Genomic DNA, 20,365 nt, shown 5'->3' on the forward strand with positions numbered 1-20,365 from the left:
TACACTGGACCACTTAGTGGTCCTCCATCTAAGAACGTTGCTTTTCCTGAATCCTTTCCAAGGCAGCTAACTTCTGCCTTGCTCTGCTGACTCTGGCTCTAGAGGAGCAACAAGAGAGGAGTCATATCTTCTGGCAGGAATGCATAAATACAGTACCCTGAAATTCTAGTCTGCCTACAGGGAAGGACCGATACAGAGCAAGAGAGGGTAGCTATTATGTAGCATTTATCCATCCCTGCTTCACATGAGTAACAGCTATCCCATTAATACTCTAAGAAATTAGGGTATAAACATGAAATAAGAAGTTAGGGATATATCTATGACCATGTGCGTACGGCAACAAAAGGGAGGGGAACCCTTTACTTTCCTATTAACATGGAAAATCTCTCTGTTGGACATAATTCTATCCTGTTTTACCCTGGAGCTGTATAGGTCAAAACAGTTTTGACACCCATGGTGCCCACTGTATCAAAGACCATGCATACATATCTTATACATATCTGCCTGGCATAGCTCTGGGAGGGAGGAAAATACCGTCTCTGTGCAAGCAGTATTCCTTCCTCTGCCTCAGGTGTCTCTTTTCTTCCCACTGGGGCAATGGGGGTACTGCCCCAAACCATCAGCTCCAGGCCAGTTCTCCTCCCTTTGGATTGTGCAGGGGATTTGGCAGCTGGATTAGCTACCCTTAACTTTTACCAGGCCTCAGGAAGGCTACAAAAGTGCCAAGGCTTTGTGCAACGGAGTCCTGAATTACATTTTGTGTTGTGACTAGGAGGAAATGTAAAATAAACAATATAATTTTATACTGTGCTGTGCGTGGCCCACAAATTACAGGAGGCGGAATTACATGAAGAACAATTAATCTCTGAGATTCCAATTATAGGTGTGGGGAGAAAACAATATATTTGTGCGAATTTGAAATGCAGAGCAGTTGGCATAGTTTTATTTTAAAATGATAAATATTTTCAGATCGAAGTGCAATTAGTAGTGAAAATGTCATGTAGTTTTACTATGTATGTTTGTTAATATGGCTAGCATAACTCATTTAGGAGATGCCTGCAGTTCAGTGTCCTGTACTACATATATCATAACCAAAAATACAGTACTTACATGTATATATAAAATGTACACAGAGACAACATTGCCAAACAGCCTTTTGGGACAGTCTAAAAGAATATCATTAATTTTTACTGTATACTTACACTTCTGGCTCAGTTCCAGCACTGGCTTTCTGTAAAAATCATTTCGAGTATAGAATTATGCTATTTGCTTGCAGCGACATCACAGGAACAGTAGTGAGCCATATGTTGCTACTTAGCAACTTAGTCTATAAGTCCCAAAGCATGTACTGATTTGAAAATTGAACAGAAATGATAATGGTTGAGGGATGCTGCGAGGCAACTTGTCTTGGATTACCAAGCTATGCAGATGTTTGATGTTATATAGCAAAAGGAACAAAACTGTATTTTTCCTGTCCAATGGCTGAGCTTTTATTTATGTTAGCCTAAAGGGGATAAATTGATTAAAACCCTTAAAATAATACAAGGTGATGTTTTTCTGGATATGAACACTTTGCAGTAAACAGAAAGAACTGAAGTGCAAAGTTCAGCTTTTTCAGGGCAATTGAAACATTTCTGATGTCTAAATCTTATTTGCTTCTGCAACACAGTTTATTTTATAGCCCCCGAATTTCTTGAAATGTTGGATTCTAGGAAAAGTTAGAGGGAAAAGGCAAAACAAGCAAACCTAACTTCTCAGGGTTAGATCCAAAGCAAGGACATGAGCATGTCAGCATGCATCAGGACCCCAAAAATCCTGCCTCTATAGTCACATAATCCTGAAGACAGCCTAGTGGAAACCCCGTGGTCTTTGGTGTCGTATACCATGACTCAGTCTGCCAACCTACCTCCCAAATAAGCTGTGTCAGACTCTGAAATTAGAAACTGATGCTTGCGTCTGACTCAGTCAGCACGATCAGAGCTTGAATAAAATTTTCCGATAGGACCATGCATCTCCTAACATGTGGGATTCGTATTTTAGTTAACAGATGTGAATCCATCAAGAAGACTGGAGAAATGAATTCACTCCTCATTCTGACAAGGTTCAAACCCTCATCTCTGATCTCACAGAGGAACAGCCAAGTTATTGGGGATGGTAGGGAGCCTTGCAATCCTCTCGCTGAAGTCATGCAACTGCAAGGCTTGTGAGGACAGACAGAAAATGGACACAGGCAAAAACTCTATGGATTAAGTGACTAGACTTTCACCTGGGAGACAACATTTTCTCATCTCTTCTTATGGGATTATTTGTTTTATATCCGGTAACAGCAAGTGGAACATGAACAAACAGTCCTGAAAACAGGGACCAGAAAATACACTCACATCCTTTCCTCTTCCTCTCCCTCCCCAGTAAGCCACGTAATCTGGCATGGTTTCTTTTCAGAGCAGTGAATATCGTATTTTGTCCAGTTTTAACAAGCAGATTGGCTGTTGAAATGGTAGTCAGTTCACCAATTTTGGGCGACCACCAAATGTTTACGCGTGAGATAGGAACAGTCGGTGTTCCATCAGTCACCATTACAGTCGGTGACGACCTTGCCAATACTGTCAATGGAGAGCTTCTTAGCTCCTTTGAGGAATGACTAGCAGCTATCTACATCAGCAACAGGTTCAGGAAGGCTTCTCTCACAGTCCTAGTTCTTACCTAAACAAGACAGAGGCAGGATTTCCAACACACCCCCGGCTTCCTGCTCCTAGTGTGGCTTCTGCCTCCTTTTAAAAACATTGTTATTATTACAGACTTTCATCTGTATTCACTTAAAAAATGCTGCAACAGTGCAAGCACCAGGAGAGAATCACAGTAAGGGAAAGGAGGGTGCAACAGCCCAAGGCTGATGGCTTCTCTCAAACAGGCACAGGAGGCTGTTTGACCAGAGTGCATTCAGTAATAATTTAAACTACGGTGCCTAACAGTTGAGCTAGCTCTTGCCACATGGATCCCCCAGCAAAGAACAGAGTTTTGACACCTGCATCTGGATTTTGAACTCCACCCGGGAGCCAGACACCCAAGAGCTTGGCTTTGGCATAGCGAGATTTTAAATCTGTAAGCCCTTTCTTGGTTCCAGCCCTTAGTAAGCATTCAGGGTTTTCTGTCACCTTTGAATTTGAAATGTCACATTTGATAGATTTTTTCCTTGAAGACAAAATCATTTGCACTTAAAATATCTAGGCCTGGATCTTTAAAGGTACTTTAAACACCTTACTTCTACTGAAACCAGTGAGTGCTGGACGCATAAATATCTCTGAGGATCTGGGCCTTGTTAGCACATGTAGAAACTGCATAAAAGATTAAAACTTATACTCTTAATTTTTCAATGTGCCATTTAAATTATTTAAACTACATGCATACACAGTACAAAAATATCAACAGAAGAAAAATAATTCTGATGTATAATGTGGATTTGCAATTCTTTATTCAAAACTATTTAAGACAGACATAATGATTCTCTGAAAGGTAGCAGCTGCCTTATAACAGCAATCATTCACAGAGTTTGTATTTCTACTGTTTCAAACAAATTCAATTAGCCCTTGCACTTCAAAACCCTTAAGGCATAAATGAGATGATACTAGGCTGCTTTAATCTAATAGTAATACTAAAACTTGTCAGTACAGTTTTTGGATTAATGGTTAGAGAAAAATTAATAATATAATTTTTCATTTTTTAATCAAACAGTTCTATTCTAAACTACCTCTGGATCTTGGAGGGTTCTTAGCTGAATAAGTTCAATCACGCAGAAATCCTAAACACAAAGTACAGTTGGTCTCTAAAGGCATTTCAGAATAACTTCAACAGAAAGCTGGGAAGCAACATGGTGGATCATTTTAAAGACAGTCTTTTTGATTGAACAATGTAGCTCATCTCACACAACCTTCTGCTTCCCTGTCCCCAAATGAACCCATGTACTACACATCATGATTAGTTAGACCAACACGGCTATCTGAAAAACCGTACTTCATGTGGACATTTAGCTTTGAATGTACTGTCACTTTCCAAAGCTGTTGATTCCTAAATGACATCCTGCTCATCTACACACATTTACTACAAATGCAAACATTTCCCACCTAATGAGAGCTCTTCATATAATCCTACTGCTCCTGTCAGAAAGAGGACCAGCCACTGCTGGGCCTGAGATATTGCATGACCTAGACCACAAGTCTGATTATTCAAGGAAATAGGTATATCAGACTAGCCACCGCTGGGCCTCAGTTATTGCATGACCTAGACCACAAGTCTGATTATTCAGGGCAATTTCTGACACAATCTAACTGACCTGCACCACTATCACCATCACTTACTAATGTGGAATTAAACTGACCGAAACATGTGAAGTAAATGAAAATTTGTCCTCTACACATAGATGTAGCTACAGTTAGACAAACCAAAAATTTCAAAACTGTTTTTGCTTTTTATGAGGCAATTCAAATCTTTCATTCTTAGAAATCTATAGTATCTTAGGGTTCAAGTGGAAAGGTGAAAGATATTTAAATATACACCTAATATCAGAATTTAGTGTGTAGGGTTACCCAAAAGGGAAAGGACTCAAAAATACCTGTAAAGAATCCACATCACATTAAACCCTTTGGGCTGCAAGCTACAGAAGACCAAGTCATTGCCTTAACCCCATGCTAATGGTGTAACGTTGGCAACATTCCTCAGCCCTCAGATTAGTGTTAAAAATGCAATTCTTCAACTACAACTGGCCTACAAGTGATAATTAAAGCTATTTGTGGCATGTGTAGCTTATAATGATTAACTTGTCTGCAGTCAGATAAACAAATAACCTGCACCTGTAAAGACTTTATTTCCTGAAGGTAAAACAACTGTTTAGGAAAGATCATGCTGGCAAAACAGCTGCTTGCATTCTGGAGAGGAAACAAGGTAGTATCTTTCAACAAACGCCAACTCTGGTGTTTTATCAGCTCTATCTCATTAACTGGAAACAAGGCTTAAATGCTTTGTTTATAAATTATGATTATTCCTGATTGCAGCAGTTACTGATAGTGCCACTCATTTGCAATGCAACTCTTTGAATTTGTTTAATTACAATTTGAAACAAGGCAGAGAAGATTAATTAACCCACCTGGCTGGCTGGCACATAGTCCTGGCTCGGCTCTGTCATACTCATATACATGTTCTCACCGTCAAACTGCAATGGAAATAATAGTAAACATTCAGCAAACTTGAATATTTTTCAGCATTAACTGAAAAAAACAGTAGCTATAAAATAATATTACAGCCTGGTTTTAGAGACTTGTAATTGCGTGTGTGCATCTTGTCTTTGATGTTCCTGTTGTCATCCTTATTGACCCTGGATGACAGTGATTTGGAGTAATTAGCGCTCTAGTAATTACAGCTAGCAAGCAAGAAATGAATGGTTTCCTTTCATCTGCAATCTGTTTTAAAACAAAATGGCTCATTTTGTGCACCATGTATACATATTGCTGTTGGTTGTAATGAAGTACTAAGTGAATTGCGCAGTTACTGAGAAAAGGAAGATGAGAACAGAAACTGCACTAAAATGCATCTTAATGGCTTCCAACTTTAGCTTCTGAGCAGAACAAGAGTTGAAATTTCAAAACAAATTAAACCCTCTCCTATTGAAATGTTCCCGTATCAGAAAGTAAGAAATATATTTCCAGACAGCTTTCAGACATCCAAATGTATGAAACAGTATATACCTCCTGACCGTATGGTATAAGAGGATAGTTTGCTCGATGTGTGAATAAAGTAAACATTCATAATCAGAACTGCAAAAATACCCTTCCGTAAATGATAAATACCATTCCTGGAAATGTACACAAAGCTTTTTTGTTGTTGTTCTTTTTCTCCCCTTAGCTGCAGTTAAGAAGTAACAGAAATGTGATAGAAAGGAGTTGATTAAAATCTGAAGGTCTAGATGGAGGAAAACTGTAGAACTGAAGCCTCATCCTGTACCAACACAAAGAAGTATAAAACTACTGATTTCTTATGTAATCTGGAAAATGTCCCCACAGAACTCTTGTCATGCCCGCTCAAGTGGCAGTGCCAACAAGGCAACTATAGTCCCAGTGTCTGCTCAAGAGGTAGGGAAAATCTTTTCAAACCTTTCAAGTAGAAATGAACAACAGCAGGAATCCCTATCCCCAGTCATCAACCACAAATTTCCAGCTGTTACGAGGTCTGTTTTAAATAACTTTCACCTGACCCCTTCTGTGAATTCTTAGAGTGACATATTTTGGAAATGAGCCATTATTTTTGATTGTGGGGCAGCATTTTTAAAAAGTCCCCACTACTGAGCTTGCTCTACTCCTACAGAAGGTGGCAGTGAAATATCCCCTAGACATTTCTTGATCCGTGCTGAGCTTCTTGGGATATTCTACCTGCAAGGTACGGGATATTCTACCTGCAAGGTACGGGATATTCAACTAGATCAAGGTGGCAAAGTCAAACTGTGGCTTTGGCAAGATAGCTCTACCAATTTTTGCTGAGGCAGCTGAAAAGGCTTTGGCTTCCAACTGTTCATCCTCTTTTTCTGCCAGAAGCTACAAGGCTTGTAACAGCAGCGGTAGAAATGAACAAGTGCCAGCTCCTGGCACAGCAGTTGATGGTCTGCGCTTCCTGGCCAGAGCTATTTAATAGATAGTCACAGCCTATCTGTCAGAAGCCCTGGTTTCATGGGAGGGAAAGGGTTATGCCACGGGCACAGATCTGCCATAGGGAATAGAGTGTTTCCAAAGTTTGATGGAATAGAGATAGTTGGATTAGATCTTAAAAATAGGGATTGATGGTTGTTCCTTTATTGTTTCTTGTTTACACTTGCCATTTATTTCAGCTTTCTCATTCAAGAATGTTCTTATTTATTAGCATTCAAAGTAGAGTTTTGGGGAAAAAAATTTTAGCACCTGGATTGTTTGCACACTGGAAAAAATGCATTGTTTCTTCTACTCAGATGGACAGGTGAAACTCTGAAGAGAGATTTCACCGCCTGCGGTTGGAAACCAAGCGTTCCAGTGCAAGGCCTACAGGAGCTCAACTTATTCAGCTTGTCAGACGAAAGGCTGAAAGGTGCCTTGATCACTGCGATTGGTACTTACACCCTGGAAAGATGTCTGATAGCAAGATGTCAGCCTTCCTGACAGTGGTATAATGAGATCTAGCGTTGCGAAATGGGAGTTAGAGAAATTCAGTTCTGAAATAAGATACAAGTTCCTACTTTAGAAGGTAATTAAGCATTATGTCAACAGCAAACTCATCATTTCTTGAACATTTTAAGATGAAGTTAGATATCTTTTTCAGAAAAGATGCATTCCATATCGTATTTATGAGAAATCCTATGGACAGGATAGTTACGTTGGCTGGTTATGGTAGTCCTATCTGCCCTGGAACGCATGATTCCTTAAGTCTCCTATTTTGAATTTCCCTCATTACCCTCATATATTTGCTGCACTACTTGTAAACATTGCTATAATTCAAATATTATGTTGCACATGTTTAGCTGCAAAGAGCATGAAGAAATTTCTTTCCTTTTCTGCATACAGGCTAGATACAGTCCAGGGTTATTTCAATTTATTTTGCCTTCCATAATGCCTGAGCCTGTGATTTAAGAATCTTTATGAAGTATACTAGTCTTTCAGATAATTCCCTCTTTTGGATGTTTGGTTATGTGTCCTTGCTCCCAAGCTTGCAATCACCAAGTCTGCATTCACAGAAAAGTGTCTCTAAGGTCATTTTTCCATGAATCTTGGAAACTTTCATCATTCTGTGTGTTAATTGTGGGATCATCTGCCTACCTGATCGGTGCCTTGCTACTAGTGGTGCCTCAGGCATTGATAGGATCTTGGTTCTCAGCCTTTCCTTTTCGTTGCTTGTGGCCCTCTATTTAGCTCTGAAATGCATTTGTTCTACCATGGCCTGTGGACTTAATGTGAGCATGTATCAATGAAACCAAAACCCAAAAATATACCTAAAGTTAAACTTCCTGGCCTTTTGGCTTGGCCTTAAACGAGAAAAGACCTTACGCAACGATTTGAGTGAATTTGTTAGGGTAAATTCTCAGAAAAATATATTGATGCATAACGTCTGTAAAATGAGTGACCTGTTAATATCTAAAAATACCCAGCAGCTTTTTGATTTATTACTTAATTTCTTCAATAGTCAAACATGGAGTTTAGTCACTGCAATATTCAGCATCTGCTTGTTAGAAGTATGTGTAAGGTGTTCTGTAATAGGTTGTATAGTTCAATAAGATTTGATGCAATGTGCATTTTTTGTACTGTTTATATTTGCAGGATGCAGACTGTAATGTATTAGCTGACACTAACACTGTTGCTGTGTTAGTATTTGTACTACATTTACAACTATATAAGTTATTATCTGCCCTCAGTCTAGTGCAGTGTGGTGCATGGCTTCTTGGCAGTTCCTAAGACTTCAGATGTGAGCCTGAAAAACACCCGTAAACTCGAATGATGAAGCATATGCACATGCACTTCCTACAGTGGGTATTGTCAGGAGATGCCTCCTTTAAGTTCTCAATGTTTACTAAAGTGTTTATAAAAAAGTGAAATTCTGATTTTTGTATACCAAAATAAAACAAAATGTTTACTTCAATACTGAATTGTTTATTCATCATCCCCTTTCCCAACTACCAAAGAAGTGTGGAATACAGATGACCTATACATCCCACCCCAGCCATAAAAACAGTACACAAGCCTTCAATAACAAGAAGTTCAGACACTGATGCAGCACATTGTATCTGTGCCCACCTTGCACAAATGTGACTATCCCACACTGAAACAATAAACTGAGAAAAAAATGCCAACAATTTGATCAACTGGAAGGTGTCCTACTGGTGTTTTTTCCCATGTGTATCAGAAGCTTCCAAAACAAGCCCCTAAACCCCACAAATGAACATTGAATCATTTCGCCTTTTTATACACTGCTTTGTAACATGCAGGCTCTGCAGCATGGCACCTCTCAACAACTCTCCTCCAGGACAGCTTAACTCAACTCATACTACGTCCACCTTGAATTCAGCTTTACAAATGAGGCGATTCATGCAACAGCTGTTCAAGCAACCTATCTGGATCAGACAGTGAGTCAAAAGATCAACAGATACGACCCAAAGATGCCTCCAACCACCAGATTTTTCTTCCAGGTTATACTCCATGCCTCCAAAATCGTCTTATGTTACTCATCATCCCAGGTCTACAAGAACCTTGTATTCCCTAAACTTCCCTCCCACTCACTGTGCTTGATTTCAAACAAAGAAACTGCACAAGCGTCACTTTTAGCCTGTGGATGATTCATCCAAACAGAACAGACAAAACACAAAGGCAGGCAGTTAAATGAACTGTCTTTTATGAACCTATGTATGATGTATATATATCATATGACATTTCATCTAAAGCTTTCCCAATGTGTCTCCAAGATCCTTCAGTATCATTACGGGCAGATTTCAAAATCTTTCATTTTTATCTATTAAAAGTGAATGCTAATACAATATTCTGAAGTGTCATAATAACTACTCTTGACAACATTTCTTTTCATATTAAAGTGTAACTGCATGAGAAGTTTGGGTGAGAGCAAACTAAGAATATGACTGCATTGTAATATGAAAAGATATATAACTGGGAGCTGGTTTTAATATATATCCAGAATTGCATCATATTTTTTATTTAAATGATTATTATAAATAAAACATTCAGGCAACGCTATGGCATGGCCAGTTAGAATCTCCCTTAGAATAACCTTTGTAAGACAAGCTATAATGTTCAGCAACCAACATGCACAAAATACCCAAGTGCTGTTATTAAATGCAATTTACTCATATAAGTTAGGAATGTAATTACATAAACACTGGCTGACTGTTACTGATGCAAGAGCTATGGCAGAGTTCAGCAAATGTCCAGAGTGTTATGACTGTTTTATCAGGCATGGATTTACCAAGGGATCCAAAGCTGGCTTTTGTCTCCCATTAGCATGGCATCACATCAGAGTCATATGATGTAGTCATGGCCAGGAAGCCCGTTTTAATCTTCCCACTTAGGTTGCAGCCAACTCTGCCAGCATTTATAATAATGATTATGAAGTAGCAAAGCTTGCAAGAATGGAATTTTTTTATTTATTCTTTATGTGCTTCTTCAAATGAAAAACACCCTGTGTGGACTATGTCACGAAGACATTATAATCAGGTTGCACAAAAACAAATAGACAACAAAATTTCTCATGGTGACATCAACTTAAAGAACCTTCATTATAGCCTACATACACAGAATAATTTGGAAGACAAAAAGGAAGGTGCAATAGGGCAGAAAGAACTAGAAGGGTTTGAAAGCCAAAGAGGATAACTGGAAACAAAACATATTTATATACTGCTAACTGTATGTGCGTATACAGTGATTATAAATGCAGAGACATAACTGCATTAACTTCATGTAGCTAGTTCACATGACAACTGCCACATGGATGCAGAGGTTCAACAGAGGCTTCCAGCCTAACTATGTGTCCTCCCCTCCCCACGGGCTACCTTCTTCTATGCCAAGTCACCCTGTCTTCACTGCCAGGGTCACCTGTGCTATCTGGATTACAGGGAGAACGCATTTTCACCCGTCTCTTTATCTCTCTTTTCTTGCTACCTCACACTTCTTTGCTGTTGTTGAGAGAAGTGAGGGTTTATTTTGCTCCTTTTTCATCCACAGTTTTCAACTTCTGAGGGAATTGCATATTTGCTTTCTCTTTGTACACACACACACACATATATATATATGTGCCCTAAGTTCTGCAGGCATAGTTATATTAGCTAAAAGAAAAAAAAAAAAATCAAGCACATGGATCTTTGAGCTTCTTCTAGTTCATACTGAAGTGCAGCACAGTATGATAGTACTACAGCTCGTCCAACTGCAGTGTAGGCAGGGAAGCATGATGAATACTAGCCCATATGGCTTTTGATGCCAAAACAAGCTTGGGGCTGGGGTGTGGAGGGGGAGCAACTTCAGATGCTGTTTTGCTCCAAAAAGGACTGTTGTGGTTTAACCCCAGCCAGCAACTGAGCACCACCCAGCCGCTCACTCACTCCCCCCGTGGTGGGATGGGCGAGAGAATCAGAAGAGTAAAAGTGAGAAAACTCATGGGTTGAGATAAGAACAGTTTAATAATTGAAATAAAATTAAATACTATAAAATATAATAATAATAATAGTAATAGTAATAGTAATAGTAATAATAATAATAATAATAATAATAATAATAATAATAATAATAATAATAGAATATGCAAAGCAAGTGACGCACAATGCAATTGCTCTCCACTAGTTCCCAAGCAGCAGCCCCCCAGCCGGCTTTCCCCTAGTTTATATATACTGAGCATGACGCCATATGGTATGGAATAGCCCTTGGGCCAGTTGGGGTCAGCTGTCCCGGCTGTGCCCCCTCCCAGCTTCTTGTGCACCTGGCAGAGCATGGGAAGCTGAAAAGCCCTTGACCAGTGTAAACATTACTTAGCAACAACTAAAACATCAGTGTGTTATCAACATTATGCTCATCCTAAATCCAAAACACAGCACTATACCAGCTACTAGAAAGAAAATTAACTCTGTCCCAGCCGAAACCAGGACAAACAGCAATATCCTGAAACATAGAGATTAAAGGAGAAGAAGCAAGGGGAGAGATGATCAAATTGGTGAAAGTTGCTGTATTTAATAAGTTCAGCTTCTGGGTAAAGCCACTTGGACTCGACATCTTGATTTCTTCAAAGGATGTTACAGATCTTCAAAGCCTGTGTTATTAATCACATAATATAAATACAAATTTCTCCCATCTTAGATTGGAACTGGAAGCTAGATTTAAATTTAAACTTGAGCTATACCTTTTAACTATAATTTACCTTGCTCTGACGGCACCCCAACATAATTCGTTGTGTTTCATTTTAAGAAAATGTTGCAATAACATTGTGTAAAAAGATTATTTATTTCTAGTGAGTTAGTGATTTTAGTGCTTACAGTTTATAGATATCATTTGTAAATTACATTATCTAAAAGCCACTAATCCTGAAAAAGCTTTAAAACTAGGTAATTTTGTTTATTTTAAACCAAATGCCAAGAGTAGGCATTTTCTCAGGTTGCTCGATGACAAACAGAGTGATATTTTATTTTACTCAGAGCTGCTGAAATGAGACTAAAATAATGATGGGATACAATATAAATCATCAAATGGCTATGCTAAAGAAACAGTTGATCTTGTTACGGCAACCATTAAAGATAAAAACAGACATGCTTTGTAAACATTATTACACGATGGTAAATCCCTTTCTTGACACAGTTTGGCAGAGCGCTGTCTGTATTAAATTGAAACTCCATTTTGTCCCCTGAACTCCATTTTGTATGCTGTACTGAACACATGTTTAAATTTGCCCAAGACAGGTTACAGTAATGCATTCCAGACAGGCATCCATCCTGGGAAAGGGGCTTGACACCTCGCTGAAGGACTATCACAGGAAAATTGTCAAAAAACAATCTAGTACTATCAACTTTGATTGTCTCTGTTCTGCCATCTTCCCTCCTTCCTTCCAGGATCTTTTTTTGAAAAGAGGAGAGTACTGGAAGACTATGAGATTGGGTGAAAATGCCTGAATGGAGCACCATGGCAAAAAGAAGTCAAATTTCTTTGCAGAGCTGGATGTCCCTGTATGGCCAGACTGGCAGGACATGGAGAAGTCCTGTCCCACGTGGAACACTAAGAGCCCTTCAGGTCACAGAAAGTTTGATGTGCCAAGCATTAGAGAGGAGATGGCATGTCTCAAGTTTATTATTGTTATTAATTTTAATTCTGTAACTCGTTTTCAGGAGTAAAGTATTAGGAAAATCCTTTATGTCTCTATCATTTTCCTACATGATGTCCAAAGAGTCTAAACCAGGAATATGGGGTGTGATGTGTTTAATTAATCCAAGTACAGTGATGTGTGGGCTAGGCATATTGGAGTTGGGAAGGAATCTGTCCCGGTCTCAATGGCTCCCCGAAGAGTGGGAGCAAGCCACAAGGTGGGTGGGCACTGGCAGTGAGCCCCAGAGCGGGAAGAGAGGGTGCTGCTTTGCTGACAGAAATTCTGTCAGACATTTCCTATACTTAGAAAGAGCCAAAAACAGCGACAAAACTCTCTCTGCCCATAGCACCCAATGGACTTTGATACATTCACTGCTTGGATCAAAGTGCGATAGGGCTTGCAGACTAGCATTGCATTGTGTCTTTTCTACAGCCTGGCTTTCAAAGAGGACATGTTTTGAAAATACCCTGCTTGATTCTCCTAGAGTGAAACCATTTTCATCTCATTTTCCATTTATAACACATACTATTGCCAAAAAAGTATAGGCAGTGCAGTCAAAGTTTCCTCTCAGATTTTTATGCCTGTGCCGTAAATATCCAACCCAGACCTTCTACCATTGCATTCCCCAAGCTAACTCACTATTTACCACTCTCGTTGCGAGAAAGGGGAGGAACCAGAGGGTTTGCCAAGTACATTCTCAATGGTGGCAAGCTGGCTGAATATCTAAATATACACTGGTAGTTAAAACCTGAATGATGGCACTACAGCATTTGTGTTTTTCCTGCACTTAATAGAGGTTAATGTGTAACCGGAGAGGAGGTGAAGGGGGGTGTTTAGCTTCTCGCTTGGAGTCTGCATGTGTCAATGCCTGACAGAGCCTTGAAGTTGTTAGCCTGCATGCAGAGCGCTAGCTGAATGAGGTTACAGTGCTGAGCACAGCGGGCTAATAGAAGTAGGATCAGACTGATAGGAGGAGTGGCAGAGTCCAGGCACAGCTGAGTGTATCAAAGACAGCCCAGGGGAGAGCGGGTACTGTATTAGTCCTTTGTGTACATTTAAATGGAAGACAGTGAGCATGCAGAGATGAACTCTGAACTCTCTCTGCTGGGCTCCTGCTCCTTTTAACCTTGGGTGTTAAATAAAATAAAATAAAAATAAAAAAAAACCAAACCAATGCACTGTAGTCTGGACTCCTATGCTAAACTATCTCTTGCATATTGAACACTCATTAAATAAACATACCGAGATCAAAGTGGCAAGTGCTTTTGTTATTATTTTACTCAATCCACACTAAATTATAGATGTAGCCACCCACTGGGAAAATTGGGTGATAAGGTGGAAAGGTTTGAACAACTAAGGTTAGACCTTTCTTTTTCTGCCTACAGTAGCTGAGGAAATTTGTTTAACCTGGTAGGCTTGTAATATTTTCCAGCTCCAACACACCTGGCCAGTTTCATGACAAGGTCTGATCCTGCATCATGGAAGGTGAAGGGAATTGTGCCATTGACATTTGGACAGGAACTGGATCAGGTAGAATGGTAAGGTAACAGGGCCCTTCTTACCTTGAATTTCAGAGTCATTTTTGTCAATATTCATCTCTGCCTCATCATTTCAAATGGTAGATTATGTAACAAAACACAGGAAAGCTTAATAAAAAGGATCTACAGAGAGCAGACAGATGACTAAAAAAAGACCATTTTTTGTATATTCACGTGCAGAGCCCCCTGTGTTGCAGTATGGCAGAAGAGAGGCTCCATAGACCTTAGTGAATGAGTTTTGCACAACTAGGACAAAACCATTCCCTTGCATGACTACAGTGGGAGCTGTGTGCAGGGACCCATGGACAGAATTTGACCCACTATGTTATTTATAGAGTGAATGGGGTATATGTCGTTCCTGTGGGAAAGTACATCTGCTTCTACACAGCAGAATCTTAGAAATAAAATGGGCCAGAACAACATTAACAACAAAAGCACAAGCAAAATTCCACTACTATTCTGAAAATCCTATGACAGAAGGTCTTGAGAAGTAAAATACAGGTAACAATTGCCAGGTAACTAGAAAATCTTGCCTGCATACTGCTATGCCTCATGTTTAAAAGAGTAAGGAAAAAAAACCCATGGCACACTTAGAAATCTATGGCTTACTTAGAAACCAATTTCAAGAAGTTATTGAAAGGCTTGATCATCTAATAACTTAAGCACTCCAGACCAATGCAGCAGGTCATTTGAGCACATGCATAACATGCATTAAAATCATCGCGTTGAAGGGGATGACAGTGTGAGAGTATTTAAAATCAAGCACTCATTCAAATATGTGATAAGATAGGACCCGAGAACTCAGAAATTTACAGGAACAGGCATAAAATACTGAAGTATGTGCCAAACTCAAATGGGACAAATCAGCTTAAATTTCTGGTAAACCAAATTATTTAGCACAGTCTGATGGGTTCTCATTAGGTACAACTAATTCAGACCTGGAGAGGCTGATAACAAAAATGACTAATTGCAAGGATTTAGCAAAACACAGACATCTATTAAATGACAAGGGTGTTGTTGGGCTGATACACAATCGTAGTTTACCAAAACAGCTACCGTGGCAGCCATGTGGACCATCCATCCACAGTTACTCTGGTACATGAGGAGCTCCATTAATTTCAACAGGATTATTTTAATGAAGAATGTCACCCACGTTTATTTCCCTGCCAGCATCAAACAAAAAGTTGGAGCCCCATGCATGTTCAAAAGAGGAATCTGAAGCAACATGAATTTTTATGTTTACAGTTCCAACAAAGATTCAAAAGCTTGACAAGCCTTGTAGCTTGACTTACTTCTTTGCTAGGATGGTCTACAGATTGAGCTGAGACACACTGACAGAGCAATGTAGAGAATTTGCAGTATTCTATCCCAAAATAGGTCATTCAAGAGTAGATGTGGTTAGAAATGTTCAAAATATTACTCAAAAGCAGAAGAGGAAAAGTTGTTTTACTTTTTTTTCTTATCGACTTCAGTGAAGATGTGTCCTTGCTGTAATGAAATCACTTATCAGTTCTCAAAAATTCTAAGTGTTCTCTCTACACCTTTTAAGATAAAATTTGACCTTCAAGATTACAGTTCATTTTATGACTAAATTATTTCATGACTGTTTTCATCTTTTGTTTCTATTTTGTCCAGTAGCAGTCATAACAACTTTTTTTGTTAAAGAGTCTGCAACAGTGTTTCCTTTATACATTTGATATATTTTCTTTTAACAGAAAAAACAAGTCTACGCAAATATATTTCAATTTTTTCTTAGTTTTGAAGGTAAAGAGCTAAAATATCAAGTTACAGTTGTACCTGCCACTCTCTTACCAAAACCCTTTACAGATGAAAAATGTACCTTCTACCTCCTCCTCCCTCCCGCTTGAAGAGAGTGCTACCCTCAGCGCTGGTTGCTGCTTTGCCCATCAGTACACTCTGAATCTATTACTGTTGTACATTCCTCACAGCAAATCAGATAGCAAAAGTTACTCAAACCTGGCATTATCAGCATCATGGCTGTTGTCTTTCCAAGAGGCCATGCATATCAGCATGAGGCAGTCACGTTAGCGCTGGGAGGAAGCTCCCTGGGCAGGCAAATCCATCCCTTGAATAATAGCAGAATACGTTTCACACAGCATACGCAAAAGCTTATTGTCAAGTCCTGCCTCCCATACAACTCCAGCAATGGTGTTTCCATGAATTTCTCCTTTCATTTAAAACTCTTCAGCAATTTTACTATTTTATCTTAAGACCTTTTTCCATCCTTACAATCTGCTGAGACTAATGATTCTTACCTTTTAATAACACTCCTGAACACACTTAAAGACAGATACTCTGTCCTCTTTTCAGGAAGCCTATTTTAAATTCCTTTAACCTTCTCTGACAACATGCTTTTTTCCAAACATTTCCTCGTTTGTAACCACTTGTGTGCTTCCCTTTACTGATGTCCTTTTCACCATCTCGTGTGCCGTCCAAAATGAATGTAGTGCTCTAGCTAGCTGTGGACAAATCTGAACAGGTTCTCTATTCCCAGGGTTCATCCAGACTGTGGGTATGCATCAGCCTCTTCCTCCCTGCACACTTTATTTAGAAAATGCTTTGCTTTTTTCCAGCCCTTAATAAATGAAACCTCTGAAAGCTTCTCCTGACCTATACAGTAGCATGGAAAGTTGCCATATATTTAGGGTAGATAACGTGATCTATGACAAATGGTGAAGATCTAAGCTCCACAGCTTTCAGCCCAAGTCAGAGCCCTATGCTTTTTCAAATCAACCATTTCCAAGATGAATCTTATGATGAAACTAACTTTGAAACATTTTTACATGAAAAATGAAAAAGACTCTTTCACCAGAAGAATGTGCCTGTTCAAGCACACAGCAGCACTGTGGGAAACCCTGGTTCAGTCCTGCTCTGCTATTCCCTCATATAACAATTGTGCACCACAGCCACAGGCTACGGGATAGTCTTCTCATATCACTTCCTGTGGCAGTTAACTTTCTAAAAGTGCTTGATGACGTAGACTTGAATTTGCCTCTCTCACATCTAGCTGAGCACTCTCCCTCACAGTACATTATTTTCTGGTCTCGGTCTTTCCAGTTTTGAACAGAAATCACATCCTGGCCCTGAGAAATTCTTCTTAAGGAAGAACTGAAAAAACCTGGCAATGATGGTTTTGTCAAATGAATATTGGCAAAACTATTTAACTTCAAAATTTCCAGCCTGATGTACTTCTGAAGTCCCTGAATGCAGCGAAACAAGCTGAGCTCTGTTATGCTGGAAAGGGCCACGCAGAGACACGAGGGAAGTGCTTCATTTTCACCACTTACCATGAAAGGAGCTCGGGTGCAGGCTTCTTTCTGGCAGGCCAGGCTGCAGCAGGGCTGCGATTCACTGGCAGTCATTCCCCACATGCAGCCGCTCAGAGGGACACAGGTACTCTGCACCCCATGGCTAGGAGACGAGTTACGGACAAGGTGGCCATGGGCTCCCCTCACCTTGGCTGGCATTAAAATACCAGTCCCTGCAAAGTGGGTGTCAGCATTTTTGAACAGAACTGTGACACCAATGTAACAACAAACCCCTTGAAATACAGAAGTGCTATGTTTTAGACATATAATCCTACGACTCACACAGTGCAGCCTGTGCATTCGGTGCACGGAAATAGAAGCAAAACTAAGTATTTGCTAATCTTACTATAATTATAACAATCTATGTTATAACCACTGTTAATGAGCTAACATAATTTTAAAATAAATGTATAATATAACAATGTGATTAAAGCTTGATGGAGCTGTTCTCATGCTTTTATGATATAAAAATGGCTTCTTATTAGCTTTTGATGTTTCATTTTCCCCACAGCATCACAATATCTGCTTCTGGTTTACCCAATTGTACAATAATTGTTGTTTAACTTCAGCAATCTTATAGCCTAGTCAGACTCTTTAGCCATTTTATTAATCAATGAAAGTACTCTATAACAGTAATGTCATTGAAAATATGCCTTATCATTTTAGTGCCCCATATTATAGTCTCTCACCTCTCTGTATAAACTGCTGAATTATTAATACACCATCCTCCAGATTTGATAAAATCTGTGATGAAAATTATCATAATCTTCTATGCCTAAAGACCATTAAATGAGTGCACATTAAACTTGAAATAAATGGCTTGAATAATTTTTGTTTTAAAATGTTCTTTGTGTTTGGAAGACTGAAATGCATATTAACATTTTTAAAGTTATGGAACAACCCACTGAAAACTACAGCTTCGATGGTCATACCTAAGATGATGTATCTACTGTGCATACTCAGAATAAACTTTCTTCACATGGTCAAACTCACTTTCAAACTAAACTTTCCCAGTCTAAATAACTTCATTCTGTGTCTATTAGGTTAAAAAAAAAAGTAAAGATGGAACAGAGAAAATCAAATGGGCAAATCATGCTCTGATTTGCAGATATACAACCCCAGCAGAAACACAACAGCTGCATAAACATTACCAAAACCATATTTGGCTCCTTCACTCCCACATTAAAAGGCATACAAAGCACCAGTTGAAATAATCATATATTTGCTGATGGAGTAAAATGTCCTTGATCTGAATGCAATTCAGAATGAAACACCTTTTCACAGACGGGTCCTGTACCAGGGTACTGGTCTGGGTCTGTGCTGGTACAATTCAATTGATTTCAAGACTGACATTGAGTAGAACATCCAGTGATCAGGCCCAGGAAATGAAGCTCTACTTTGCCTTTTTCTCATTTTTAGGCAAACCATTAAATGGGCTCACGCATTCGGCACATAGTCTCTTTTGGTGTCAGTGACAATCTGTTTTGTAATATTCTTCTAAGAGAAGTATTAAGAGGCGCCGGGGTTTTGCAGAGGTTCCAGAATCTTAATAGCTGAATTCATAAATAGCTAGTCATACTGTATCACTGTTTCTTCCTGCACTCTACAGTTCTTGTAATACTCCCAACTTTCCCTTATGTCAGCGCCTACAAGTCAAAAGTTCAGAAATAATAACAGAGTACAAAAATGTGCCATCATTAGATTCATGTTTTGATAGAAAATTAATTTGGTGTTTTATTCATTCATTTGAAATAGTAACTACTGCCTTGGAAACTATAAGGTGATTAATTTTCCAATATTTTCAGATCATATTAGTAATACACAACATAAGTGTTTTGACATGTCTAATAGTTTTACTCATAATCACGATTTTGCAGTTCAGAAGTTCTTTCAGCTACGTGAGCCCTTACAAGCTAAAATAGAACATTGATTTAAAGGCTGAGGAAGTATTTTATGCGTTACAGTGCATCACTGAAGATCTTTTGTTAACACAGAGAGCAATGTGAATTATGTATCTGATTTTATTTCTTACTGTTAAACACAGCTCATTGGAAATGTATAACCAGCTCCTTTTAAGAATACAAAGCAAAAGCAATGTCATGTATTATGCTACAGCAGGTAATTCAGTGTCTTAGATAGGATTAGCCAACAGATTTATCAAGCAGCCTCTAAGGAAAGCAGAGTTCAAGTCTGGGCTCATCAATAATACATAAATAAACTGAACAATTAGGTACAAAGTGGCTATCTTGTCAGACAACTTATTAACCGATAAATGATATACTCACTGCAGGCAGTGTAAAAAGGAAAGATATGTAAAGATAGGAAAAGAAGACCTGAAAAGAGAGAGGAAGGTACTGTGCTCTTTAGTGTGTTTGTGGACATGGTGATTCTCTCCAGCTCTCCAGCCTGAGCTGAGAGCTATGATGTCCAGACAAATGTGGTTCACCAACACTTCTCTTACTACGAATCACTTGGCTTTTTTTCTGATAGCCGAACACAAATTTATGTCTTTGCTCTTTAATCAGTGATCTGAGGAAGAATATATTCCACTCTTCCAGTAGACAGCTACTACCAGCATCAACTTCAACTGTTTAATATGCAAGTTTTACATAAACAAACAGTCATCCCCAATGTGTAACGTCA

General features: G+C 39.0%; 1 protein-coding gene across 1 annotated transcript in view; it reads right to left on the bottom strand.

The window, feature by feature from the left end:
* Positions 1 to 20,365, bottom strand: part of TOX (thymocyte selection associated high mobility group box) — a 226,107-nt gene that overhangs the window by 103,671 nt on the left and 102,071 nt on the right. The window contains exon 2 of the mRNA XM_075495718.1: positions 5,141 to 5,206. Within this exon, the coding sequence (XP_075351833.1) occupies positions 5,141 to 5,206 (66 nt within the window). The remainder of the gene's footprint in view (positions 1 to 5,140; positions 5,207 to 20,365) is intronic.

This window comes from Mycteria americana, chromosome 2, assembly GCF_035582795.1.
Source record: "Mycteria americana isolate JAX WOST 10 ecotype Jacksonville Zoo and Gardens chromosome 2, USCA_MyAme_1.0, whole genome shotgun sequence".
In the NCBI taxonomy this organism is placed as follows: Eukaryota; Metazoa; Chordata; class Aves; order Ciconiiformes; family Ciconiidae; genus Mycteria; species Mycteria americana.